The sequence below is a fragment of the Aspergillus nomiae genome (genome assembly GCF_001204775.2).
Source record: "Aspergillus nomiae NRRL 13137 chromosome Unknown contig00040, whole genome shotgun sequence".
Classification (NCBI taxonomy): Eukaryota; Fungi; Ascomycota; class Eurotiomycetes; order Eurotiales; family Aspergillaceae; genus Aspergillus; species Aspergillus nomiae.
The window spans coordinates 94,535-121,544 of NW_015378095.1; the positions used below are offsets into that span (position 1 = coordinate 94,535).

General features: G+C 51.0%; 8 protein-coding genes across 8 annotated transcripts; 4 read left to right on the forward strand and 4 right to left on the reverse strand.

Annotated features, from left to right (window-relative positions):
* Positions 1 to 342: 342 nt before the first annotated feature.
* ANOM_002433 (C50 family peptidase) lies at positions 343 to 6,646 on the reverse strand (the record flags this gene model as incomplete). The annotated part of the gene is made up of 3 exons (XM_015547690.1): positions 343 to 1,916; positions 1,964 to 3,881; positions 3,947 to 6,646. The coding sequence occupies 3 exons, from the start codon at positions 6,644 to 6,646 to the stop codon at positions 343 to 345; spliced, it is 6,192 nt and encodes a 2,063-aa protein (XP_015409911.1).
* A 210-nt stretch (positions 6,647 to 6,856) lies between these two features.
* Positions 6,857 to 7,635, forward strand: ANOM_002434 (DUF5321 domain-containing protein; the record flags this gene model as incomplete). Its single annotated transcript, XM_015547691.1, has 2 exons — positions 6,857 to 7,388; positions 7,442 to 7,635. 2 exons carry the CDS (start codon positions 6,857 to 6,859, stop codon positions 7,633 to 7,635), a joined length of 726 nt encoding a protein of 241 aa, XP_015409949.1.
* A 757-nt stretch (positions 7,636 to 8,392) lies between these two features.
* ANOM_002435 (citrin) lies at positions 8,393 to 10,708 on the reverse strand (the record flags this gene model as incomplete). The annotated part of the gene is made up of 4 exons (XM_015547692.1): positions 8,393 to 8,943; positions 9,009 to 9,171; positions 9,234 to 10,427; positions 10,529 to 10,708. The coding sequence occupies 4 exons, from the start codon at positions 10,706 to 10,708 to the stop codon at positions 8,393 to 8,395; spliced, it is 2,088 nt and encodes a 695-aa protein (XP_015409931.1).
* Positions 10,709 to 14,187: 3,479 nt separating this feature from the next.
* Positions 14,188 to 14,802, reverse strand: ANOM_002436 (uncharacterized protein; the record flags this gene model as incomplete). Its single annotated transcript, XM_015547693.1, has 1 exon — positions 14,188 to 14,802. The coding sequence occupies one exon, from the start codon at positions 14,800 to 14,802 to the stop codon at positions 14,188 to 14,190; it is 615 nt and encodes a 204-aa protein (XP_015409950.1).
* Positions 14,803 to 16,678: 1,876 nt separating this feature from the next.
* On the forward strand, positions 16,679 to 19,141 carry ANOM_002437 (N(6)-L-threonylcarbamoyladenine synthase family protein; the record flags this gene model as incomplete). Its single annotated transcript, XM_015547694.1, has 4 exons — positions 16,679 to 17,050; positions 17,206 to 17,312; positions 17,873 to 18,646; positions 18,700 to 19,141. 4 exons carry the CDS (start codon positions 16,679 to 16,681, stop codon positions 19,139 to 19,141), a joined length of 1,695 nt encoding a protein of 564 aa, XP_015409932.1.
* Positions 19,142 to 19,584: 443 nt separating this feature from the next.
* ANOM_002438 (uncharacterized protein) lies at positions 19,585 to 20,084 on the reverse strand (the record flags this gene model as incomplete). Its single annotated transcript, XM_015547695.1, has 4 exons — positions 19,585 to 19,676; positions 19,735 to 19,803; positions 19,869 to 19,877; positions 19,937 to 20,084. The coding sequence occupies 4 exons, from the start codon at positions 20,082 to 20,084 to the stop codon at positions 19,585 to 19,587; spliced, it is 318 nt and encodes a 105-aa protein (XP_015409954.1).
* Positions 20,085 to 20,744: 660 nt separating this feature from the next.
* ANOM_002439 (putative PHD finger domain protein) lies at positions 20,745 to 24,329 on the forward strand (the record flags this gene model as incomplete). Its single annotated transcript, XM_015547696.1, has 2 exons — positions 20,745 to 23,212; positions 23,264 to 24,329. 2 exons carry the CDS (start codon positions 20,745 to 20,747, stop codon positions 24,327 to 24,329), a joined length of 3,534 nt encoding a protein of 1,177 aa, XP_015409956.1.
* Positions 24,330 to 24,963: 634 nt separating this feature from the next.
* Positions 24,964 to 26,443, forward strand: ANOM_002440 (RNA recognition motif domain-containing protein). Its single transcript, XM_015547697.1, has 5 exons — positions 24,964 to 25,116; positions 25,174 to 25,236; positions 25,322 to 25,424; positions 25,528 to 25,874; positions 25,929 to 26,443. The coding sequence occupies exons 2-5, from the start codon at positions 25,197 to 25,199 to the stop codon at positions 26,363 to 26,365; spliced, it is 927 nt and encodes a 308-aa protein (XP_015409916.1). The 5' UTR covers positions 24,964 to 25,116; positions 25,174 to 25,196; the 3' UTR covers positions 26,366 to 26,443.
* The last annotated feature ends 567 nt before the right edge of the window (positions 26,444 to 27,010 follow it).

A 27,010-nucleotide genomic window follows, 5' to 3' on the forward strand; every position in this document is an offset into this window, starting at 1 on the left:
AGGAGTGGATGAGGGGAACAGAATTGATGAGGGGCAGTCAGTGAACTCCCCACCTCCTGCTCACTTATCGTCTGCCGGCTATAAAATCATCAGAGCTTCCCCTCATCGCACACAACAACCTCTTGCACCAAAGGTCCCCACCGCGGGGATCTTTTTACTCTTTTAGGAGATCCAGGAGATCATAATGGAACGAATATACTCATATATTATGTATGGTATGAAGAAAAAGGTACCGTCACGCCATGAAAATGCCCGAATAACAATGCTCCTCTACCATAGAAAACAAACCAAAACAATCATCATCAAGAATCCAAAAACAAAACGCTCACACTACCCAGATGCTTATTCCAAAAACACCGATGGAACACCGTAAATCACTGGAGCCGCTCCGTTCAAATACTTCAACACACACGCCGGTCGCGACTGCGACACGGCTTCATCCAAGGTTGCCCCGTCCGATCCGGAATCAAACAAGCCCCATTTATCAAACGTAGACTGCGCAAACCGATCGATATCCTTATCGGTAACGTCCCAAAGGGTCGCAACGAGCGCGGGGCTGCCAGCGTGCAGATAGTTCATCGGCGTGCCGTAAGGCTCGTACTCGCCCGCCTCCGTCAAGGTACCACTGCTGCATCCCATCAGGAACGCAACGGCACATTGCTCCAGTCGCTTGACCGTCCGCCCTCGAATGTATTGCGCACCACTGCCGTGTCCAAAGTACAGGAAGAGATTCGTCGTCTCCAGGCCGCGCTTGAACTCGTCTTCGCTCGGCTCGCGCTGCATAATACCAGTCCAGCCCTGCAACGCAGACAGATCCTTCTCAAACGTGCCCTGTGTCGTGCGAAGATCGCCAGTAGGGTTGAGAATGTAGGTGCCACTATGGCGATCAATGCCCACGCCCCGGCTAAGGTCAGAGTTCCGCTTGTCCTGAAACTGCAGAACTCGGTCACGTAGACATTCCAAGGACGGCACGCGGCACACGGGGAATCCTTGTAGACATGGGAGAGATTCCCACGGGAAGAGGTGGAGGGATTTATCGAGAACCAAGACGGTATGGTTGGGGGTGTGTTTACCCCGGCGGTTGCTGGCGGCGTCATGGTAGGCCCGAACCGCGTCAAGGGTTTCAACCACCATCATATCAAAATCAATCTCATCGTAGGCATTGCGCTCGCCCTGGAACTGTAGGATATCCACCACGAAGTATAGAAGGTCCATCAGCGTCTCCTCCGGATCTTCTTGGTCGTCCAGGTCCGCGACACCGATAAACAGTTCCAGCACGTTTGGGTGCAGCGTCAGGCGCGGCCCCTCCGCCCGACCGCCCTTCTGGCGAGAGGGAAGGTGTTTGTCTAAGATGGTCTGGAATGAAGACGCGAATCGTGCTAGAGAGGTAGTATCATGGGGCAGGGGGGAGAAAATGCCTCGGAATCCCCCGAACCATACATTCTCAATGTTTTGCAACAGAGTCTCCATCCGGCGATCTAGAGCCTCCCGGTTTCTCCACCAGTCCTTCTTCATTTGCCGATCCGTTTGGGCTTTAGCCGCGTGGGAACTTTCGTTAGCCAGTTTGATCAGTTCCTGCATCTCCTCACGTCCGTCGTCGAAAGTAAACTGTTCATCCTCCTCCTCAGAATTGCCTCTCTTCAACGGAAGCCGCAGAAGGAAGGGCGAACGACCTTGATGTAGTCGTGAGACAATGAACTCACTCCGGTCTGCGCTCAACGATAAAGAAAGGACATTCCAATTGTCGGGCAGGATATCGATATATTCTTCTGCAAATTTCGAGCTACACAGATCCTCGGGGTCCGCCGTCATTGCGGAGGGTGTAGGCCAAAGAAGCGGGTCGTTGTATTCCGCCAGCTGCTTGTCAAGGTCAATAGCGGTATGCTCGCGCGTAAAGGCACCGATACGGCCAAGTTCTATCCGGGTTAGAAGGTGATAGGCAAAGGAGGACTTGTAGACTTACCATTAACATTGGCTGGAGGCTGCGACCAGGCGGATGTGCTCTCAGCGGCCGTAACATGAGACAGCATGGAGATACGACTCATCAGGCGTGACGCAGAGTGGCTATCCAACGTGGAGCCCACGGTGGTAGCAGTAGAAAACACATTGTTAAGACAATCGCCAGCCTTGGAAAGCATCACAGCAAAGTCTTCGCTTGCGGTCTGCGCTCGGGACCGTGTCCCTCTGGCGGGGGCGCGAGGCTTTCGGGCCGTATTTTTGGTGGCAGCCTTGGATGTACCGGTAGTCTTACTTGGGGATTGCAGGGAAGGCAGCGAAATGGTCGACTCGGGAAGAACACAGTATACAGCATGAGAAGCAAAGTGGCGAATAGCCTCGGCGAGGAAATGCTCACTTTCTCCAAGATGCACGGAAATCTGACTGTCCCTAGAGACTGCATATTTCCGGGCGTTGTTGAGCAAACATGAGGCTTTCTCGAAATCTCGTAAAGAGCGGCAGCAAGCGGCCTGTTGCCGTAGGATGTCGCTTCTGATCTGCAGCAGGGACTGTGATTCAGTGACGGTATCGGCGGCTTTCGAAGGGGTGGCATCTGCCTTGGTGGGTTTCCGAGTTGAGGTAGTGGCACGGGTCCGCCGAGTGGTCGCGGCGGGCTGCTTCGTCCTTCTACTAGCCGGTCGGATTCGGAGACTCTCCATTTTGTCTTCTAGTTCTGGGACACCCGAGGAAACTGAAGCCGCATCAGAGACATCCGGACTGCCAAATTCATTCATGATCCGGTCCGCCTCCAGAAGGGCCTGAAGTTCCTCACGGTAGTGGCCCTGCGCTCTGTAAAGAGAGGCAAGACCTATCTGCAGCGATGCGAGTTCAACACTACTCTCTAGCTGCTTCGACAATGTCTCGGCAGCTGTGAGGAGCTCTTGACCTTCAGAGATATGCCCCCCGAGAATCCAATGTGACCCAAGTTGCGCTTGAGAATTGATCAAACGAACAGGCGCGTTCAGGGTCTTGTTAATCTTCAACGCCTGCTCGCCGTAGTAGATGGCATCCTGGAACAGGCCGTGGTGTGCAGATAGACTCGCAAGGTTCAAGAGAGAGGTGTGATGCGAGCCGATGTGCGGCCAAAAAGGGGCTCCCTGTGTATAGACAGAAGTCGTTGTATGGTTCGCCTGTGATACATCAAGCTTGGCCATGGTTTCAACAACGTTGTCAAGCTCGGAGCTATCCCCTACGGAAATAACGGGCACAGGCAAACTCTTTTCCTGTTTCCTCTGCGAGATTTTCTCAACCTTAGCCCAGATCCTGCAGTTCAACCGCACAGATAGCTTAGCAAAAAAGAGGGCGTCCTTGATAACCCCCTGAGCGAAGGAGAGCTGTGAGCTCATAAAGGCCGCATCCGCGACCAATCGTTCCCAGGCAATCTTGGCCAGAACAGAGCAGCCGTTCAAATCTTGCTTTTTCTGGTTTGACTCGTAGAGACTTCTAGCTGCTGATAGGGTGGCCGCCGCCTTCTCAGTCTCGCCTATTTCGATAAGGAAGGCTACCCGTGCCAGTTTGTGTGATAGGGTGGCCAGGCAAGAGACGTTAGGGCCGAGGTACTGCTCTGCGCGAGTTAGAAGATCGCCGGCCTTTTTGCAGTATCCAAGTCGACAATACTGCTGTACCAGACGCGCGATTACGATGATGGCTTCAGAAAAGTCACCGCCTTCTTGAAGCTCCGTGACTCGTAAGACCAGCTCGAGCGTTGAAAGCTGGAGCTTCCAAAGCCCATGGATTTCTGTGTAGTCAACTATAGCCTTCAGCTGGAGGAGGTAGTGTTCAACATCGCCAACGTATTGGATCAAGGTAACTCCATTGTTGCAGTTGCGCATCAAAGAGGTCCACGACGATATCATGAGGTTGAGAGTTTCAGGCTGTAAATCCCCCTGCAGAAGGCCAACGCTCAGACGCACAGAATTATGCAAATGAGTCGCTAAAGTCGCCAGAGCACCATCTTGGCGTAGTCCCCAGCCTCGATAGCCTCCAGACCTTCCTCGTGCAATTTGTGTAATACTGTCGACTCCAAACAGTTCGGGCGTTCCAGGGACGAACGCAGCCCGCCCAAGACTACTCGTAACCGACGAATGGGGTAAATCTCCGGATCGTACAGCCCAAGCAGCTTGGACACAAGGCAAGTAAAGTGTGATCGAAAGGCTTCATCGCTGGAAGCATGGGAATGTAGCTCTGCCAGAATGCCCATTTGCCATTCCATGATATGGCCTCTCACCAGTAGCGATTGCGACTCGTCGTCAAAGAACCCGGTAGACTTTGACTTCCCACGCAGCCTCAGTTGCAACTTCAGGTATGCGGTAAGGACTCGACCAAGCATGAACCCGTTACTTTTGGGATCCTGGCAAGTTCGGTGAGGAAAGTTGGGACTGGAAACCAAGCCGTCCAACACTCCTGTGTCAATATGCTCTTGGATGGCCTGGGAGAAGGCCTGCTCGGCTTCTGCGCCCCTGTTTCCTTCCATGTAAAGATACGCAAGGCGTTCATACTTCAAAGCCGCGAACCCCGTGATTCGTTGTTCTGGTGAGCAACTGGACAAAAGATGTGCAGAGTGCTTCACAAGAGGCACCAGCTCACTATATCCCTTCCCACGCTCTTTCTCCTTCAGATAACGTGACCAAAACAGATTTGACAGCCGAACGAATGCCGCACCAATTTGATCGAGTACTGACGGATCAGCTTCTTCGTCCACGACGTCAATAGCCGTCAAAAGACGCTGGCAGTCGGTCAATGCGGAAAGCACATCTTCCCAGGGAGGCCGTTGTGACATGATTGAGAATTTACCGACAGCGAGCGCTGAGTCCACTGCCGAGAGGACAATGTTTCTGCACGCGCGAACCCGCGTAAGAAATAAGTCATCCTCCTTTGGCTCATTATCGGACGAAGATGGTCGACCAACGTAGCGACGCAAAAACCGCAAGAAAGCGGGGAGATATTCGTATATTTGGGAAATGTCAATACCATTCTTTTCCCCTGCCTTGGTAACCAAGTCTCCATAGGCGCTCATGGTAAGCTTTTTCAGTTTTGCTGCTTCAACCAGCAGCTCGTCGAGGTCACTGAGACTCCCTTTCAAGGGCATGCTCAGTGAGGAGGTCGCATCAGATACAACATTCGTAACCTTGTTGAGCGATGGTTTGGAAGATTTGTTAGCTTGAAGGTGCAAAGTTGCAATCTTGCAACGAACAGTGGCGAGCGAGAGGCATTGTCCGCTTGAGAGTGGGTTGACAGCTTCGGTGAAAAGCTTCAGAGCTTCGTCAAAGCATCCAGCCTCTTGAGCAAGGTGACCTAATATAGTAGCAATTCGGGCAACCGAGACATTGTCTCTCAGACTAGCCGTGGTGCGCTTTTGCGTGTTAGCAACAGCGGTCTGAAGTCGAATGATTGTTTTATAAATGGACGCAAACTCGGCTTTCTCGATACCCTTGCTGTGGTGAGAGTAGTTGGCAAGGTATCGCGTCAATGGGTCCCACATCTCTTTGCCTTCATCACAGGTATGACCAGACAGCTTCCAGCTCATGCATCGGATCTCCAAGGACAGTAACTGAAGGGACAACGAAGTGGATGGCTTCAGACGATCGCGTGTTGTGAGACGATTCGATGGCTGCTGGACTCCGGCTAGGGATAACACAGTATTGGAGAGCAGTTGGAGTTGAAGTGCTGCTTTATCTGTGGTGAGAGCACCCGATTCCGTGGCCGCCACGATGACATTCGCTGGGCTGCTCAATTCGGACAACTGCAGTGAGGACGCGACTTTCTGGACAGTTGCAAGTTTCTTTTCCGATGCTATCAGCCGTAGGGTATTAGATTGAAAGGGAACAAGCACGCTTAGCACCGGACCGGCGTGGTCAAAATTGGCAAATGTAAGCAAGTCAGACATCCGTTCTTTGGCGCTTTCCTCCTCCTGAACCTCATTTTTCCTCCTGCTCGTAGTTTTTGATCGCATTGTAGCCTGGCTGTCCAGATATTGTTGTAGCCTTCTCTTAAGTCCTCTCAGTTCTTTAGAAGCCATGTCATTCAGCCCCAGTGACAGATACCTCCCCGCCAAGACGCATGCACCTTGCTCCAGCTGCATGTTCGGAAATCCATCCTGCTGGCCAGATTGCTCCCCTTTTAAGCTCCGTAGAGACGACAAAGCCATACTTGCACATTCCGCCACAGCCGCCAGCCCAGTATCCAGTTCATCCTCCTGTGACGTCTTCAGCTTTCTGGGCGATTTCGCGCCACGACTCGGCGAGGGGGAGCTACACGCGGTCCGAGCCCGAGCTTCATCGCGTTTAGCAGGTAGCTTGGATGCATCCGAGAGGGTTTTGAGGGTGGTGTTAAAGACATCCGTGGCGAGGACGAGCTTCTCTTGAAATGACAAACGCGCAGCATCCATTTCCACGACTGTGTTGATGGCCGCTTCATGTGCGGAGACCTTCGTCCCTCTCGACGACTTCGGCCGAGTGGAAGTCGCTGTGGTTTTCGTCGTCCTAGTTCCCCTCTTCACTGTGGTTTTATCAGACTCCGGTGACGTCTTCGATAGTCCGCGGAAAAGCGTCTGGAGGGAGATGACGGTGGCATTCGAACATGTTGACGTGGAGCGAACGGCCTGCTTCACCGATTCCACCGAGGAATCGGAGAGAAGGGAGGTGACCGCCATTGGTACAGTTGTATCCTTGCTGTGAGTATGATAAGTTAGTAGTTCAGGCCATTCGGAATGTTCGATAACGTGGTCGCTTGTGTGGCTTGTCTCCGTGACATCTGTGATGGTTATCGCTTGCCGTAAGCCAAGCCAAATGGCCGTTGTCGTAGCAACATGGGAGCCACTACACCCAGAGTGGTCTAGCGGTGCCAAGGCTCCGAGACTCCGATGTCCCGGGACTCTTTTCAATATCTCAATGGCTTCAATTGTGAATTCGACGTCGCAATCCCTCACAATACGCCCAAGATTCTGGCAAACATGTCTTTCACGAGACTTCCTACCCGGTTACTCTCCATTGCACGAGCTACACCCCAGCTTGTGGGGCACACTCCTATCCGAACGTCACACCAAATTCGTTTCGAATCCACGAGAGTCCCACGATTAGCCCAAGCCTCGATCTGGAGCTCCATGGTCCCTAAATTCATCCGAAACCGCGGTTCCAAAGAAAAAACGGCCGAGTCAGCGAAATCGAAAGAATGGAACCCCGCTAGCTTCTACATCATCATATTCATCTTGATTGGATCACAAGCGATCCGGATGATCGCGCTGAAGAACGACTACCGCGCATACACGCGGACGACAGACGCTAAGATCACGCTTCTACGAGAAGTCATTGAGCGGGTGAAGAATGGTGAGAAGGTAGACGTGGAGCGATTACTGGGGACTGGCGATCAGGGCAAGGAGAGGGAGTGGGAAGAGAGTTAGTTCTCGTTCTTTTGCATCGAGGGTTGGTTACTAACTTCTGCTGGCTAGTTCTGCATGAGATCGAGGAGGAGGACTCGTTATGGCATCAGAAGTCGAAGGATCAGGAGCCGGATCAACAATCTCAGTCGAAAGAACAGCAGGTGGAGAACTCGCAAAAAGACCCAGTTATGCCTGCTGAAGGCGCCGGAAATGAGGAGCCACCTGCAAATAGCCCCTCGAGACGGAAGATCAATTTCTTCTGAGAGTACTTTCCATGGGATTAGCCAGCTTGGGGGTACAAATTTCAGCTGTATATCTTGGCATTTAACCAATACGGGGGGCTCCGACCGGAGAGTATGGAAACCTCGTGAGTCACCTACTATGCTGCTGATGCGGCGTTACTGTGATTGGTCATTAATCTGGCCGTTCTGCATCTCTTGATAAGCGGTAGGTTGCATTGATTTTAGCGGTGCTGTATAAATGGGCTAACGACGGGTATATTCAAGGTCACCTGGTTGAGAAATTGTTTTCCACTTACACATACACTTCCTATGTATATATACGGGTCTGGACCAGCTCTTACAAGATTTTATGATACCCACACCCTTTGGACCTACAATCGTATTACTCTGGTATATATTACATGTGTTTGATGTCCAATTCATAACATATAATTCACACAATTCACACCAAATCAAGGTACATATCACACAGTTGGTACCTGTACATTCGTATATAGGACAAATTCACACGGTCTAGGACATCTCATGCAATTCGGGAATAGTGCAAATCTCTATCCCTTCCCCGGTCTATTCCTTTTTGATACAATGTGCAAATGCAAGGTGATTCTGTACGGGCATAAGAGAAAAAGAAATGGCCTTCCAATCAGAACCCCGGGTACTAAGCCAAAAGGAAACAGTTCAGACAAACAAAAGAGAGAGAGCAGAAGGTATTTCCAATCGAAGACAAAAGAAGGCAAAAACGGAACCGAAACGTCGCTAGTGAATACAAAGTCATGCTTTAGTTAGTACTGGGTGTCTGCATAAACTTGGGCCATTTGTCGGCCTGAGGAATCTTGACACGGCCAATGTTCTCGTCGAGATCCAGGATCAGCTTCAGGGCGTTTCTAGATCTGAGGTATGGCAGAGGAGCCTTGGCGCCCTGGAGGCCGACACCGGGCTCGATCTGTCCAGTTGGGGTGACTTCTTCCTGGCCGGGCATGGGCAGCCACTTCTGCAGAAGTTCATATGACGCGAGAGTGAAACCGAACTGAGGAGAAGAACGAACGATACGGGCAGGACCACCCTTGAAGAAGGCCTTAAAGCCCTCCTCCTTCAAGATCGTCTGGGCACAATGACGCAGACCAGTGTATCCGACCTCGCCCTTACGAGCCTCAACCTGGAGACGGGTCTTGATGACATCGCACGGGGTAGTCAGATATGCGGCAGGCATACCAGCGATCGCACCGGCAGTCAGCAACTGCACGACACCGAGCTTGTGGGTGGGCGATTCGCCAAAGAAGCCGCTCTTCAGGTGAGCGTAGGTCGGGAAGTAAATCGCAGAGAACGGAACTACCGAGTCACATCGATTAGATTATGGGTCCCAAACAGGCAAGGGCAGATAGGGTCCTTCTTACCATCACGCAGCAAACAGGCACTGGCTCCCTTGTACAGACCGACCAGACCCAAGTTCTTCACAATCCACAGGGCCGAACGACGAGGGGCACCCTCGACATTCTTCGCAATTTCACCCTGAACCTGCAGACGAATCTTGACGATTTCAAGAGGGTTGGTGAAAATCTAGGGAGGGTTAGCGGTGAGTCCAGAGCGATGGCGTAACGGTGGGATGCAGTGCAACTTACCACTTGGCAACCACCGGCCGTACCACCGGCAAGGATCTCGTACGGATACCAAATCTTGCCATTCTCCTTATTCGTAAAATGGCCACGGACCAAGTCGTTGACCGTCAGCTTGATGGCCTTCTCAGGCGCAACACCAATCAGCTGAGGGATAACTCCGGAATACAGGCCGGTGAAACCCTCATTACGGATAACCTTGCGCGCACAGTCGAGTGAGTTGTTGTACAGTCTTTCGCCGACGCGCGTAGACCGCTGGTTCTGCATACGAGTCTTGACCAAGTCAATGGGGTAGACCATGAAGGCACCAAAAGCTCCTGCCAAACTGCCCAGCGCGAAATGGTGAACCGACTCCAACACGTTGTACAAGACCGACTTGGTCTTGTCCGCCGCCTTATGAGCGGTTGAGACGGCGGCTTGACCAGCAATGGCAAGGGGCATCCGCCATGATGCGTCGATGACCTTGGCGAAATCCTTTTGAGCGAGACGGCCGGAGGGGGCATCCAGGCCCGCGAAGTGGAACAAGATGTCTGCTTCCATGGGGGTGAACAGGGAGAAGCGAGTGATTCGGGCCGCCTCGTTCAGGAAGTCGGCGCGGGTGATCTTCCCATCATCACTCTTCTGGGTGGCCTCACGCACAATGACATCGATCATGTCCATCTCGCGCATGATATTCTGGAAGGCACGGACGGTGGCATACGAGATCTTGGTGCCGGTGGAGATGTTGCACAGACTGGGAAGGTGCTCCAACACGTAGTCGGACAGCTTGTGTTTCGAGGTTTCCAGGATAATGCGCTGGAAGTCTTCGGGCTCGATGTAGCCATCACCGTCCTTGTCAAAGATGTGGAAAGCTTGGCGGATGCGCTCCCCTTGCAAGCCTCGGAGCATTTGCGCGAATTGCGGGTAAGTCATGTCATGGCGACTCTTCGTGCGTCCGGTGTAGAGGGAGGCCCATTCCGAGTTCCAATCAAAAGGAATGCTGTCCTTATCCTTGTTCACGTTATACAGATTCTTGAAGGTTTCCCACTTCACGGCGCCTGTGCCGTCGGTATCGAACAAACGGAAGGCGATCTCATATTCGGCATCGGGCTTCGTGAGGAGGTTCTCGAAGGTTGCCCAATCGCTGAGGCTGAGCTTGCCAGTCTGCTTGCGATCCGCAACCTTAAAGAGGATTCCGTAATGTTCACGCTTGATCTTGTGCTAGAAAGGGCGAATTGTCATGTTAGCTGAAGGTCATGCGAGCTCCGCAACGGCGATGACACATCATCGTTGTCGCAACATGAAAACAGCACCACACTCACATAATCCTCATGCTTGGGGGCAATAGCATCGATGAAATCGTCTTCCGTCATGTACAAGTCTCCGGTGCCCTCATCCTTGCGTGCGTGACGAATGAAATTCGTCTTGGCCTGGTGTGATGGTTGTGACTGATCCGTACTGGAGCCAACCAAGGACTCTTTTACCGTGTCCTTGACAGTCATTGTGATATATTTATATACGAACGCAAAAAACGAAAGGAAGCAAGCAATTGATGCAAGTCACTGAAGGAACCAAGCTCCAGGACAGATGAACACTAACTAGGAAGGTCAACCCAAGGGATCCAAACAGGAAAAGAATGGAATTATGAAGGGGTTGGGTTGGGATAAGGGAAAGTGTGTGGAGAACGGAAATTAGTTAGGGAAGAAAAAATGGGGGGAAGCGTAAAGTGATAGTACCAAAGAAGATCAGTTGTTCTGGGGATGAACAATGACTGTGTTGGCTTTGTCTTGAATGAATTTTCGGCCGTTCTATGAGGGAAAAAAAACAAAAAAAGGTTTGTCTCTATTTTATTTTCTGGTTCCTTTTTTATCTTCTACTTTTTTTTTTTTTTGTTTTTACCTTTTTGCCTCTTGAAGATCAGATACGCCGGGTAATAACCTGAGGCTGCCAATCATTGCATACTTCTTCGCTGACAGGCCACCCTGCGAGACAGCCAGAATACTCTGTCCTCGTAATAATAATACCTAATAAACATGAATAAAACTAAAAATAAAAAGAAAAAAACTCGGACAAGTCACGCTGGCCACTGGAACCAAGACACACCGCCCCTGGAATGCGTAAAATTACCCGGCACGGTGATTGATTCGCAGCTCGGGACTGAAGCCGACGGTTTCTGATTGATCTCCGCATATCCCCTCATATGTCTGTGAGTATTTGTTAAATGCCTCGTTGCGTCGTTTGTCCACTGAGCACTAGTACATTGGTTTTGAGGATTGATACATATACGGAGTACAACATCCAATCTTCCAATTGCCCCAGGTACGTTTCCAAGTTCATACGTGGAACTGCCACATCAACCCAAGAAAAATTTGGTTCCAGTAACGTGAGCTTGATTGGTGGTTCCGAGGCAGCCTTTCAAAGGAACGAGGTTCTGAGCCACACAAACACACACACACGGTAAAGTCCGGAACGTTTGCCCAGCCATGATTCGACACCCGCACCGGCTGACCCCTGGAGCATCACCGAGACTTCCAGAAGGCGTTCAAGAAAATTCTGTGAACAGGGATTGCAATGCAGATAAGAGATGAACTCCAATGAGATCCGAAGAGACAGTCGATCGCCCTTCACAGGTCCCTCGTCTGTCATGTATACACCGATCGTATCATTGTTGGCATCGATGTCGGAATCCGATGAACCGTGAGTTAGTATTAAGTATTAAGTACTGAGTAACCTGACGACTAGCAATGGCCTTCTTCACATGACACGTCTTGGGCCTCGCTGCTAGCCAAACCAACCCGTCTCGGGCCGATGTGAGCGGGTGGAAGCCCACAATTTCGAATGGTCGACAGATGCCTCCGTTCTCGGTGGGGGGAAACAGAGAAGCCGGCGGGTCCAGATTTGGAGAACCAGGAATCACGCTAAGGTACAGTAAGGCTGGAAGTCTCGGTGCCTGAGGCCTCGGCCCCGGCTGTTCTCCGTGTCCTGGTCCTGTGACCCTGCACGTCCAAGGGTTCGACTCGGTTCTCGTCCGATGTTTTTCAATCGTCCTCCAGGTTGGGGTAAAGGGAAAACCTCATCGCGGTAGATCCCTTTTCCATGCTCTCCCAGCAACCCAAAATGATACAGGGAAAATCTAAAAGCAAATCGTCACCGCTTTCCCATTTAATTAACCCAATCCTCCTCGCTTAGCAATACAGACCGTATGATCACGTTGCCAGGCATCGAAGAACATACCAAATCTCACCGAAAACAACAAACTGGTCTAGTTCCCCCTCTCGGCATCTTACGGAAGAACAGAATCCTCCAAGAAACAACCATGGTGAGTAAAGCTACGGAATTGGCAAATCTCATGCGGGGAAAGGTGTTTAACTTGCCCGGGAAGGCAGTGGATCTACATAAGCAGATAAAGTGCATCGCCGTAGGTCTAAATTATTATTAAGTAAAAAGTACTGCTAAGACTCCATTATTTCTGCCGAGTCGAGTATGTCTACCCGGGCGTCTAACCCCGTCGGTCGGATAATTGAGGGAAATTGTTACCTCGTCGAGCGAAACTGGGGTGATCTGTGACTGGGTTAGCTTGGAGCTACTCTGGTTATGTTGGGGTTTTATGTGCATAATCATGTTGCTGTCTTGATGTTGATGTACGCCCTACTCAGGTTAAACTTGGATATATATAGGATATTTCATGAACAAATGGATCGATTTCCTTCAGTAAGAAATAACATATAATCAGTACTAAGAATTAACAAACAGAATCTGGAAAGTGCCGAATAACAATATCCTATAGAAGGGTACTACAAGTAGCTATAGCGGTTACGCGAAAATATATATCGGTGATATCTTACACGTGACATTAACCCACGTTACCTCGGACGAGTGTATTTCATCCAAAACAACAAAGAACTCCCGAGGTCAAATAGCATAAATCGCATTCTATTGCAAATAAAAGCATTGTGTCGCAGTCAAACTATATTCGCGTTGCTATACCAACCTGGATAGCATGAGAAGCCTCACTTGGCGCGCCGCCTGTGCTTAACGCGCCGGGGAGCAACTGAAATAGGCCAGTCTTCTAATACCGGCTTCTACTAAAATGGATTGTAGCTTGTAGGCTGACCGAATCATGGGAAGTCCAATTTCGATACTTCTTTGAACTTTCACTCGCGTTCAGTATTCCGTCGTCGTTACAGATCCCGGAAGACTGTGCTTCCACAATCCATTTCGTGGCATTTACTGCTGTCGAACACCAAGAAATGTCACTTCCTTCCGTCGTTCCTACGAGTCCATCGAGGACGCAAAGGAATCATGGAGTAGAAAGCTATAGAGTGGGGAGTTATCACCCCACAGCGGTCAGGGTCCGGTTTCGCGATCGCCATCAGGTGGTTCACAAATCTCGGCCACTGCACACACTCGATGACATGGCTGACTCAAGATCAAAAATTCGAGCAATATGTCGCCATCAAAGTGTGCTCTCCAACCTTCAACGGAGCCCGGTCGCAAGCTTAGGGCGAACCATGATAATCATGGTATTAGAAAGGTTCGATATCTAGAATCCGAAGGACACAAACATGCCTGCTATGTGACAATCCGGCAAGAATGAGCCTACCTGAGGCCAGGTTTCAGGACGTGGTTCTGCGCCATCAGGGCCAATTCTGCGTTGAGATTCATCTCCAGGCAAATAATGCTGTTCTGTGCAATATTCTACTAATATTCCTACCTCACGAATGCACAAGATGCATCTCATCGATGGTACAGGGCCACCCAAGCTTCCGGTTCTCCAAGCTCAAAGCAGCCCATGGTGCCATGCGCTGCGGCCGCTATCCTGATGCTGATGAGTAGCCAGTGCGGTTAAAGTCTGATAGCACACATGAGACGCACATTTTAGTGGGAAAAGGCTGGGTTCTCCAGAAACCTGGGAAACGACAAGGCTCGAAACAAGGTTATATTTGATGGAATGTCTGAAGTAGCTCTTACGGGCAAGTTGTCATCTACTTTTCCTCTCAATCAACTCGCTGGGCGTATATTCATCATAAACAGCCCGAAGACCACACAATGCTCCAAATCGACCCCCAATCCCCACCACGACATGCGTAAGCAGCCATCGCGCATAGAACGGCCCATCCATAATTACAGGCCAATTGTCCAACCTATGAAAAATTATCCACAACTGAAGCATAAACATCACGCTTCCAAGCCAGCCCTTCCCACTATGCCCTAGTATAACACTATTCAAGTTTCGAAAGAAGACTTCTTTCAATCCATCCGCGGGATCGGTCCACTCCTGGACGATCAGTTCGTCGTCGACATCGGGGTCGCCGTCAAGAACGCGACTCCACTCGTGGACGGCAAACTTGGGGATTGTAATGATCCCATCGGATGGACGGTACGTGCAGGTACGGTTCTGGATGGTGACTCTGGCTGCTCCTTGTATGACGCGCAAGTATTCGGTGTGATTTTCGTGCCAGTGCGAGCCTGATGTCCACGTACTCTTTGGGGGCAGGATAATGGTGACGGTTGGAGATGGGGGTTCTGGGAGAATGTATGTGACTACACCTGGCCGGGTGAATGTGTTTGTGTGCTTTGTTTCTGTGCGAGGCATTTTTGTGTTTTGAAGCTGGGAATCGTTGTAGGATGGCTGTTATCAGTAATCCTTAGTGCTTATGAAGGCGCATTGCGGCCCTATTCCGCGTGGATGATTAATGGGCATATGGTTTGCTGACGTACGAAAGTCTCTGATACTTTTTGGCAATAAACAAATGGAATTCTATGATTAAGATAGAGATAGATCTATTTAAATACTTGAAGAAATATTCTTTAGAACGCTTCCATAGAACATTGTAGCGTAACAGCAAGTATTCAACCTAGTGTATTGGACCTTTCCAAATAGACACACTACTAGTTCTCAAAGGTCTTCCTTTCTGTGAGAACAACTGGTAGAATAAACAGACATGTGTATAATAATAATATACAACGGTGAAATAGGGACTTAAGCCAGGCATACAGCGATGCTATCCGTTTAAACAAGAATCGGCAGCTTGCATGGAGCAAGTGCATACATTAGGGTTTCACGGGACAGAATAGGCGCAGGCACAGGGCCATACATAGCACCGATATAAAGTCAACGGGATACTTCCTCCTAGAGACTGTCGGTATCTCCTGATTTACGTATCTGGTTCAGGAGGGAACTCATAGTAGGCTGAGTGTAGACATCCCTATGTTATTTTAAAGATCTGAAAGGAGTTGTTAGAAAATATAGATTCCCCATACTTTTCTAAGATTGGAATAGTATATCCTTATTATAGTCACATTGTAGGATTGAACTTTTATTCCATTTTTCACCCCAAGTTAGAATTTCTATTGGATGATACACCGAAGGCTCTATATCTTGTAGCACTATCACACACCGATTAGGTAGTTCAGAATAGCCCTACCTTGCTCAGTGTGACAGCGCCACTTGAGTGACAGATCCTTGTCTTTGGGACTAAAAGTGTCACTGCATAGCATTTGTGATAGTGATGCAGGGTGAGCGACCCGACGATGATCATTGGAAACTCTATCGGATGTCCCACTTCGCTCGAAGAAACTCCGGTATAAAGCTTAATACAATGATTTACTGGATCGTCTACATGATTACCCTAAAGGATGTTGAAAAGTCTATGTCTGTGGGGGAGGGGAGAAAGAAAGTCGAAGAAAAGCAAAGGCAAAGGGCAAAAAACGCGTAACATAAAGCACTCAAGGCAAACGATCCATGGCTCTGACGGCGTGGGGTCTCTTTGATATCTCCAATGGACCAACGGGCGAGATCTAAATTTAATTTACCAACAACAAGCTGAAACTTCTGCAGGATTGCCCCCTGCGGTTCCTTTTATGTTGGCTGGGTGATGGGAGGCCAACTCACCTGATTCCGTGCTTGTTTTACGGAGGACACTGAAAATCAATTGATCGGCAGAAGACCCCGGTCCAGGAAGGGTTTGCATGATTCGCCTCCTCCCACCAAAGGCTTTCGGTCTAAGGTGTGATAGAGATGTGCCGATGTGCTTGAGCGTGCATCGCGTTGGCGCTTAACGGACGAGGGTGGCGATCATTGGCCAGCAGACCAACCCTACTCGGCCGCTCTTCATCGCGATCGATTGATGCAGTCAGTGAACCAAAGACTATATAGCCGCCCAACTCTCCCCTGGTCGTCGAACCCTTTCTATTTTTTGGTCCACTGTTTGTTTGAGGTTTTCTTTAGTCTCCCTTTCAGTTCTATTTTCGTCTTCTAGTGGTTCGTTTGGCTGGTCCAGACGAGTGCTATTTTTTGAGTCTTCCTATTTTTGGATCTGCCTTACGTCAATAATAGTATCAGTTACACGCCCTGCGTCTAAGAAACCTTCGTTGACCGAAGTGAATCATTAGCGCTCTTAATATCTTTTCCCAATACTTTAAATCTCCTTCGTTCCCCCCAAAAGCTGTGTCCAACCTCCACCTCCACAATGATCCCCACTGCTCGTGCTGCCACAAGACCCAAGTTGAGCCTGAGCATTTCTGCTGCGCAGAATACCTCTCGGCCTACATTGTCGCTCAAGTCCCCGGGTCCTCTCCCCCGGACTCCGATCTCCCCGTCTGCTGCCAGTCCAAGTTCGGCCCGGTTCTCATCCCTTCAAGTCCCGGGTTATGGCTACGTCAACTCGTGTTCCTCAAAGAGTATTCTCAAGAAGCAATCGACAGCGGTCGCAGCGGGCAACGTCAACAAACGCATCCAATTTAAAGGTACACCGACTGTCCACTGCGTGACGCCCATTGAGAACCCGGAGGAATACTACGGCACGCACACCAAGATGTCGCGCGAAGAACGACGTTGGCTGGTGCGCGAATGAGCGATCGCCGGTAGAACTTGCTGAACAACAACTACACAGACGGAACGAAAGAGACTACTCTGAGTTCGGGGCCTCGTCGTCCGTTGGGTCCATCCCCTGCGACCGCACCCGGCCCTAATTCTCAATTGACAAGCAACTTGCAGCACATGCAGCAGAGCCTGTGGAGGACCGCCGGCGCAGAGCATCGGACGTCCAGAACGAAAGTCAAGGAGAGGAATGTCCCTATCGGAAAGGAGGGCAAACTGTCAATGTATATATGATCCTATTATGTTTATGATGTGACGATAAGATCCATACCCAGTATAGCATGAGTGAGCATTAGCCTGGAGAAATCCAATTACAGTCGTTACGCTCCATCAGTTGCGCTCAAACCCGTATCGTGGTAGAATATGTAGTCGTCCATGTACCGCTCTAATACATGTTTCTACTTGTTCCACATCCGTAGATAATCGTATTAGCCAAGGTAAAAACAAACAGACACATTGTAAACTGCTGATGCTCTGCGTCATTACCATTTCGGTCATGGCTTAGGGCACTCTTTAAGGGCTTCTGTGGCCCGTGCGACCGAACGTCAGGCCTTTTCCGCAGTGGTTATCGCCGCGTCCAGCCAGAGCACCATTTCTACAACTAACCCCAATGTTGAGCTTGAGAACCCCCGTCGCGAGTTTTCGCAAGGCTATATGCAGCACAGTTAGGCGTAGTCTGTTTCCTCGATATCGGGGCCTGCTCACTTTTGCTATTGAAACGTCTTGGTGAGAGCGATTCCGGATCTGAAGCAAGCCTGACTGCTAACTTGTCTATCTGCACTAGCGATGACACTTCAGTCGCAATCGTTGAAAAGAACGAAGCCACCAATGCCGCTAAGATTCATTTCCTTGAGAACGTGACGGCCGATTCAAATGAGTACCGAGGCGTCCACCCCATTGCATCTCTCGAGTCGCATCAAGAGAACCTCGCGAAACTGGTTGATAAGGCGCTGAGGCATTTGCCCGTCGCCTCGGACAATGTTGGAGGACACCGATCGATAACGCTCGCAGATGGCTCCCAGCCGCGCTGCAAACCGGACTTTGTATCCGCTACTCGAGGGCCGGGGATGCGAGCGAATCTCTTCGTCGGCTTAGATACAGGGAAAGCGCTGTCAGTTGCGTGGCAGATCCCTTTCGTGGGAGTTCATCATATGCAAGCTCACTTGCTGACACCCCGGCTTGTGTCATCTCTAAGCCACGACCAAGGCACCAGTGGTAACGTCTCACCGTCACCGCCAGTTACGCCAGAATTTCCCTTCCTATCTATCCTCGTCTCGGGTGGCCATTCGATTCTTGTGAAATCATCAACTCTTACGGACCACAGGATCATGGCTTCTACCGCAGACATAGCAATTGGCGAGTCGCTTGACAAATCGGCCCGGGAAATCCTTCCTACTTCCTTACTGCAGAGTGCGAAGAATACCATGTACGGCAAGATGCTAGAGGAGTTTGCTTTCCCAAATGGTAGCGCTGACTACGCTGACTACCGTCCGCCGCTGACCCGTGGCGAGGAACTCATCAAGCGGGAGACCCCCTGGGGCTGGTCCCTGACGACCCCGTTTGCTAATACTCGCAACCTGCAATTCAGCTTTTCATCCATTGCCAGCGCAGTCAAAAAATCATCACACAAAAGGAGAACTCTGGACAGAGCTTTTCCCATGACGAGCGAGTTGAAATGGCGCGTGAATCCATGCGGGTCTGTTTCGAGCATCTCGCCTCCCGGACGATCATCGCTCTTGAGACACTTCGTCAACAGAAGCCTGATGACGAGGTGAAGACTCTCGTGGTCAGCGGTGGTGTTGCGGCCAATCGTTTCCTCATGGCTGTTTTACGCTCATTCCTCGATGTCCGCGGCTTCGGTCATATCGACATTGTCGCACCCCCTCCGTACCTGTGCACTGATAATGCGGCAATGATCGGATGGGCTGGCCTCGAAATGTTTGAGGCGGGCTGGCGCACAGATCTCAGTTGTCGCGCTCTCAGGAAGTGGAGTCTGGATCCGCAGGCCGATGATGGCGGCGTTCTGGGTCCCGGCGGATGGCAGAAAGCCTAGACCTATCTTTCTATGATGGGGTCATTGCCTGCACTGTACACTAGTAATACCCATGTACACCACTCAGCCTTTTACTTCTACCAGATGTATATATACTCTCAATTTATAGTCATACACACAGGCAGGATGTGATAGTCATATTCTTTCTTGGATTAGACATTTGTTTCATACCAGATCTATCTGCCAATCGTACAGAAGGTCTTATCCTACACCCAGACATAGTGCGAACGACCTTTTGTCAATAAGCTGCATTGATTCATGATGTCCATCTAGTGATTTCGAGGATACTGTCATCCAATCGACCAGCGACCAGAGAGCTCCTGTTTTCCACGGAATGTGAAGGTCCCTTCGCGAACCAAACTGCCGCTGAATTTTGGCTAGATAGTCGTGACGCTGGTGATTTCTCGCATCGAACCATCTATCGATAAAGATGAGGTTTCAAGTCAACCACCTGCGACATTGTTACCTTGCCGCAAAGTGGTGATTTGTTTCCGAAGCTCGAGGAAAAAGTCCTTGCCGTTGGCCATGGTGTTTGCTGTAGCATGAACGTCAACATGACGAAAGAGAGGGGACAAATCAATCGGGCGACATACGTTTCGAGCCCCAAGGCCCAGAGCGATTTGTGTCCTTCCCACCAGGTTTATAGAAGAAGGGCTTCGGCTCTACGAGAATGGTTAGCGGCCTGATGGGTGTTTGCACGTCGCAAGCTTCTTCTGGAATAATGTACCTCTTGAATCTAATGCACATCTTCCGTTAGCAAATGATGCATCGCAGAGGGTCCATGGGGGAGCCTACTTCTTCTGAGAGCCCCCTTCGCCTCGGCAGCATTGAAGCCTCGCACGGGAACATGTTGCTCCTGAGCTGGTCCAGTGGAAAGCTGATCACGCGACTCTCCCCAGGCATTCTGGTTCTGTCCACCACGAGAGCCACTGTGTGCGCTCATCGTTCTGTGCAAGGAGTGCCTTTGTCCCGACTGGCGGTTTTGGTCATATGTGCGGCCCCCGCGCCATCTAGCAGGAGATCTCGGACGTTAGCATTTAAGGGCGGCTGGAGATAGATAAGTAATGGGGGGGGAAAGATATTTATAGAGAAAAATTCAGGGTCGGGGCAAATTGAGGGGAAGACGATTACCGATCATCGCCAGGACCACTCATATTGGGAGGGAGAGAGGCTCGATCAAATCGGATTGGATTGATTGATTGAATTAAGCTGTGGGCTTTCAATGGAAGAAGCTCCGCGTTGATTAAATCGGACCGAAATGTCAGGTGGAGTCTCTCCGCCTTGGCTCAAGAGGGTTTAGTGCCGCCGGGCAAGTGAGATAACGGACACTCCTCGCTTTCGCGTCCTTCCCTTCGTCGCCGATGGTTGTGACTCCTCTGCCCTTCATTTCCTTGCTGTTTAATGCATTTTTTGGTTGTTATTGAGTCATGATTGACATTTCTCCTTTACTTGACCCGGTTTCCTTTTGCTACGCGGCGCCGCGAGACTCTGTTTGATTGCAACGTGAGGCTGAAGCGACAAGCTGAACGACATTAATCAACATCCACTCTTTTGTACATCATCCCATACATAGCGGGCTGAGCATTCTTTCCCGACCGCAAAAATGGCGCCATTAGCGTCGAATAAATATCGGTCATCCCCCGGAAGGCCCCCTAAAACCCAACCCAAAGCGGTGCTGAAAGGCACCCAGAACTCAAACGCTACTCCCGGCGACGGACCACCCCTCAAGAAGCGGAAATACGTCCCTGGTGGACCGGGTGGTGGAGGTAGATACATCGAGCTTGATGTGCGAGAAACGAAGCCGCCTAAGCCGGCGAAGCCTGCGAGACCACCCAAACCGGCCAAACCGGCGCCAGCTGCACGCAACTCCACCCCCCGAACCCGCCATGCACGAGAAGCCGAAGTGCAACACTTGCAGCTCCCCCCTCCTCCACCCCCCGTCCCAACGACACCTCCATCTGCGCGCCTCACAAGAGACAAAAGCCAAAGTCGGGGCGGCCGTTTCGGCTCCTCGACCGCTGCTGCTCTCGCTTTACAACAAGGAGATGGATATAAACCACGGGAAGAGCGAGGGTGGGAAGAATTTCACCCGGACCTGGATATTGAAACGAAGTTTGTCGTCTTCCCTGCGGAGGAGGTGGATAAGCCAGCTCCGTCCGCGCATGTAGCCCATATCCTGTCTCCGAATGGCCTCAACCTCAGCAATGATAAAGACCCGTTAGCTGAACTTATCCGAGCTCATGCCAATGGCACGTCACCTACACCGATCAAACGCCGCCCAGGCCGCCCTCCCCGCCGTCCTGAGGCCATTCTAAACGCCCTCGGCATTACACCACAACCAAAAGTTGTTCCACCTCCTGGTCCAAACCCTCGCGAGAGGCTAACTCTTCCTAAGCCCTCGTTCCGACTACGAGATGCATTTGTTTTCTACGATAAACCAGGAGTAGGCCAACAAAACTATGTTGACCGGACAATGGCAAGCGTGGGATACCAGGAGACTGACCTTTTCCTTCGCCACGATCGTCGATTGATTCGGGTAACTGAGGCACCACAGGAGGACGATCTCGATGCTGTCAACCCTGTGGGAACTGAGGAGGAGCCCAACACGTCCGTTGGAAGAGTAGAATACGACATGGATGAGCAAGACGAGAAGTGGCTAGAGGACTATAATGCCAAGCGGAGAGAGGATCAACTGGAGCCCATCAAACCCGCTGTCTTCGAAATTACCATGACCAAGATTGAGAAAGAGTGGCATGCGCTCGAGAAGCGCATCCCAAAACCAAACCCCAAACCTCCCCAGACGCAACGGCCTCGTTCGAGCTCTGCCGCTGCTGTGAATGGCGAAACCACGGGGCCAGGAGAGGATCAAGACAGCAAATGTGCGATTTGCGATGATGGCGACTGTGAGAACTCCAATGCTATTGTCTTCTGCGATGGGTGCGATCTGGCAGTGCACCAGGAGTGCTACGGCGTACCATTCATCCCCGAGGGCCAATGGCTGTGTCGTAAATGCCAACTGGTTGGGAGAGGAGCTGTCAACTGCATCTTCTGTCCCAACACCGAGGGTGCCTTCAAACAGACTACCACCTCGAAGTGGTCTCATCTGCTTTGCGCTATATGGATCCCTGAAGTGTCTATTGGCAATCCCTCGCTGATGGAGCCGATCACCGATATCGAAAAAGTACCCAGGAGCCGTTGGAAACTTCATTGCTATATTTGCCGACAGCGAATGGGTGCATCGATTCAGTGCAGCAACAAGAACTGTTTTGTCGCATTCCATGTGACTTGCGCCCGACGGGCTCAGCTCTACCTGAAGATGAAGTCCGGTCACGGATCTCCCGCAGTCATGGATACTCACCTGCTCAAGGCATTCTGTGACAAACATGTTCCCCCTGAGTGGCGCAGGGAACATGGAACGGACGCGGCTACCGCTGAAGCCATGGAATTCTATCGTACTACTATGCAAGGCCGACGGTGGGGTGACAGTCAAGCTGCCGCGTTAGCATTAGAGCCATCACACCCCCTCGGGTGTGAACATCATGACGACGAGGCACTGCGGACTCATACGCCACGCATTACGCTTACAGTTGGTGGGAATAAAAGAAAACGGCCTACTGTACCGAAAACTATCTGGAAATTGCCGTCTGGCGCTCCTGTAGTACCGCACGTTGTCCTAAATGCCATTGCAGCCTCCCTTCAGCGTTTCGGTGTGCGTCAGAGAAAGCAGTATGCTGAGGATGCGTGCAAGTACTGGACACTCAAGCGCGAGGCGAGAAGGGGAGCCGCATTGCTGAAGCGTTTGCAACTACAGCTGGAGACCTTCTCATCTATGGAAATGACCAGGAGGGACTACGTCGCCATGGGAGCTGCCGGAGGCAAGCGGCTCCAACGCCGCATTGAGTTTGGTGAGCGCCTATATGACGATCTCGATCGGTTGAGAACGATGTGCGATGAAGTCAAGAAACGTGAGAGGGAAAAGTTGAAGGATGCCGAAACTCTTCGGAGTATTGTCGACACCGTCTACTTCCCTATCTTCCCCTTACTCTGGCCTATTTTTGACAAAGCTCAAGGGTATGTATCCTTTTCCTCGCTACTTTTGGGTATTTACTGATGTCGATACAGACTTGACGGCAAGGGTATCTTCAGACAGGGGTTGACTTCGATACGCACCAAGCTGGAAGAGCGCCAGTACACCTCCGTTTCTGCCTTCTCCGCTGATCTTGCTCGCGTGTTCACCTCGGAGATTGGGGTCCAGCCCGCTGGAGACACCGCCGAACTTCAAATGCAGATCAGCGGGCGCGCTCCGGAACTCAGCCTAGAACAGCGCGAGAAACGGAAACTGGCCAAGCGCATTATCAAATTCATTCAGCCTGCCCTAGAGGAAGCGATCAAGAAAGAAAGCGAGCTGAACCGTAAGCCCTTCGAACAAGAGCTTAAGGAATTGGATCTTATGCTCGAGAACAGCGTTATGTCGCGAAGGGGTTCCCAAGCCGAGTCCCCAGCGGCTGGTGACGAAGGGCCGGGCAAACCAGAGGTCAATGGAGATGTGGAGGTGACTGCTAAATCGGAGCCCTCTGATGGTACCGAGGTTACCGCCTTGCCCCAACAGTCCGTTGATAGCGCTATGCCAGATGCAGACCAAGCCCAAAATCCCGATAGTGCTTCAGGCTCTCAGACTCAGAAAGTCCCCGGGGTTGGAGTATCCACTCCGACGGTCGAAGGTGGATCTAGCAAGCAAGAGAACCCGTCTGCTAATGCACCTTCCACCACTCTTGAAGCACCACCCGCCGCAAATGGAATGGCAGACAAACCAGAAGAGAATAATCTAGGGCCCACCGATCAGCCTACTGAACCACAGACAGAGCCGTTGACACCCCCTCCCAGCTTCAAGGGAGACCAACAGCTTCCTTTAGCGCAAGGTGGCATCCAGTGGTATATGCAACCGTTCGATCCTGTGGGCACTACTATCCATGAAGAGCGATGGACGGGCCGGGATGTCATGCGCGGGATGAGTGAAGAACTGAGTGAGCTTGACGAGGAGGAGCTGAAAGACTTGGTCGACGATGAACTCGAGGGGGCGATGGGCACTGCCATCGAGGGGTCCACCACCGACACTGGACCAGATGCTGCACCGGAGCAGGCCGTCAAGGTGTATCGAACTCGGCGACGCTGGCGTGGATTTAAATAGATGATTGAAGCGATCTCCCGGTTGAGTGTTTTTCATTTCTTCTTTTCTTCAACCTCTTTTTCTCCTTTCTCTCTTTAATATCTTGATCTTCTCTCGTGTTTGTGTTCGGGCTTATGGCGCGGATCGGATTACGGCGTCCCCCTTTTTACTTCTCTTTCATCTTGTTGATTTCATGTGTTCACTGTGCTTTTGCGTCTACTATGATGAATGAATCTTGAGATGTTCGTTTTCTTGCACTGGTAGCATTGAGGATGGGGGTCGTCGAGATTTGTAGTTAGGTTGATCTACGACTGAATGGACTACTGCAGCTGAGGATCTTAAGCATGCATCCCGTGGAGAGTATGTATAGTTATGCATTGTAATTATTATTTCATTTATCACGAGATCCAGGCAGATTCATTGCGGCGTGTCTACAGTATGTACGGTCTGTATCAATGATCATAACAAACAGCCGGGTCTTGGCGCTCCACCCACAAGAGCCGCTTGCCGTAAAAGGTCTGGAATTCGGTGACTTGGACCTTCGACGGGAAGTCAACGAACTCGGTGCTTTGCTTGCTTTTCTTCCTCTTCCCCCTTCTTTCATCATTCATCCATCCCTCCCCCCAACAACCATTCATCTTCCTTCTTCTTTTTCCTCCTTCCCTTCCCTTCTTATCCTTTCCCCCTGTTCTTCTTGAGGACTTGATTAATTCTTCCTCACCGGTATTGGTGATTATTCTCTTTCCTAATCAGACCAGTGTGGGTGCTTGAATTTTCTGCATCATTTTCCCATCAACCAATTCTCGACGTGCGACGCGCCCCTTTCCCTGTGATATAACCGCTCTTTTTGCCAACCAAATTCTAGTTGTGCAATAAATTTCCGTCAATATGTCCACAGAGTATGATCACGAAAACGGTCGCTATGACGGTAGGTTCCATGGTTACATCAGCATCTTCGGCATCGCCTGGGAACACCACAGCAATACTGATCCGTCTACTTCCTCACGCGTTAGACGAGCCTCGCTTCTCTCGCGACGAACGCAGCGCATCTCCTCGCGATGAGCCTCGTGCCGACCGCGCCCGGAGCCGCTCTCCCAATGGTCGCGCCGATGACCGGTAGGTCGCATACCCGGAAATTTCGCCACGTGCCGGGCGTTGGTTGAATTTGAGGGAATACAAAGGAACTAACTCGCCATTTTTTTTTTTTTTATTTTTTCAGGGCTCCTATCGAGCCGCGTAAGCCTCTTGAGGATGAAGAAGGTGCGGTCAACACTGGCTCCAACCTTTTCGTCACGGGCATCCACCCGCGTCTGACCGAGTCCGACATTTCGCGTCTTTTCGAGAAATATGGTGATGTCGAGAGCTGCTCGATCATGGTCGACCCCCACACCAAGGAATCTCGTGGCTTCGGATTCGTCAAGATGGTGACTGCGGAACAAGCCGACGCTGCCAAGGAAGGTTTGCAGGGTGAGGTCATCGAAGGCCGTACTCTCAGCATTGAGAAGGCTCGCCGTAGCCGCCCTCGCACTCCGACCCCCGGCAAATACTTTGGACCCCCCAAGCGCGGTCAGTAACTCTTGAGCCCGGATCAATAACCCCATCGACTCACAGCATTCGCAGACTTCCGGGGCGGTGGCCGTGGTGGACGCGGTGACCGCTACGACGACCGACGTGCCCCTTACGGAGGCAGCTGGCGTCGCAACGACGACTACCGTTATGGCCGCTACGACTCTTACAGTGACCGCCGCGACTATGGCGGCCGTGGTGACTACCGGGATTACCGCCGTGACTACCGGGACGACTACGGTAGCTACCGTGGAATTGATCGTTATGCTTCGGGAGGACGGGAAGACCGGTACAGTCGCGATGAACGCCGCGATGACCGCCGCGAAGAGCGCCGTGGCTATTATGATCGCGATGCTAACCCTCCTAGTTACAGTCATGGTGGTGCTCCTCCTCCTCCCCGCGAGGGCTATTCCGGCGGCGGCGGCAGCAGCGGCGGCGGTGGTGGCGGTCGCTCGTATGATCCTCGTGAAGACCGCTATGGTAGCAGGTAGGTGCAGGGTTGGGAGTTATCGACGATTAAAACTCAGGGTCATGGCACGTAATTCTTTTCCCCCTTCTCTAGTCTCTGTCTAGGCTTCCCCTTATTCGTTTCTTTTGTTACCCCTTGTCCTTATTTTCTGTGACATTCCAACGCCCATGCACATTCCTTGGAATGGTTTCTTAATTCAATACCCGCTGCCTATGGGGAATGAGCTCGACGGTCCACGGTGGAATGTCGGTTTATGTTGTTCTTGATTTTCATCGGAAAAAAAAGTCGTCTGCGCAATTCCTACTTGTCATCCCGGCGACATTCAGTACGCCATCAGTCATGCGACCATTTTAACCCTGTCGGAAAACCAAAAGAGAGAAAAAAAAACACAGACAGAAAGCAAAAAGGGAAGAACAAGATACTCTAGTGTCGTCGGTCTGCAGTCGCTAGCTGGATTTTTCTTTTGTTAATTCGCTCGAAACACCGGACAAAATTGGCGGCAGGGAAGGAAAAGACATGATATTTACCTTAACGTTGTAATTCCTCGGATTGTCAGATGGGTCTCAGCACTTCTACATTGCAACTCTTCCGGAAATTGGTCGTTATCTCGCTAGTCAGCTTGTTCGCCTTGTTGCGTCTTATTCAACCTTTTCTACGTAACGACTGT

Coding starts and splice junctions, on each gene's coding strand:
- ANOM_002440 (XM_015547697.1), top strand. CDS start 25,197: ATGTCCACAGAGTATGATCACGAAAACGGTCGCTATGACG. Junction 25,237..25,321: donor CGAAAACGGTCGCTATGACG/GTAGGTTCCATG, acceptor CTCACGCGTTAG/ACGAGCCTCGCTTCTCTCGC. Junction 25,425..25,527: donor AATGGTCGCGCCGATGACCG/GTAGGTCGCATA, acceptor TTATTTTTTCAG/GGCTCCTATCGAGCCGCGTA.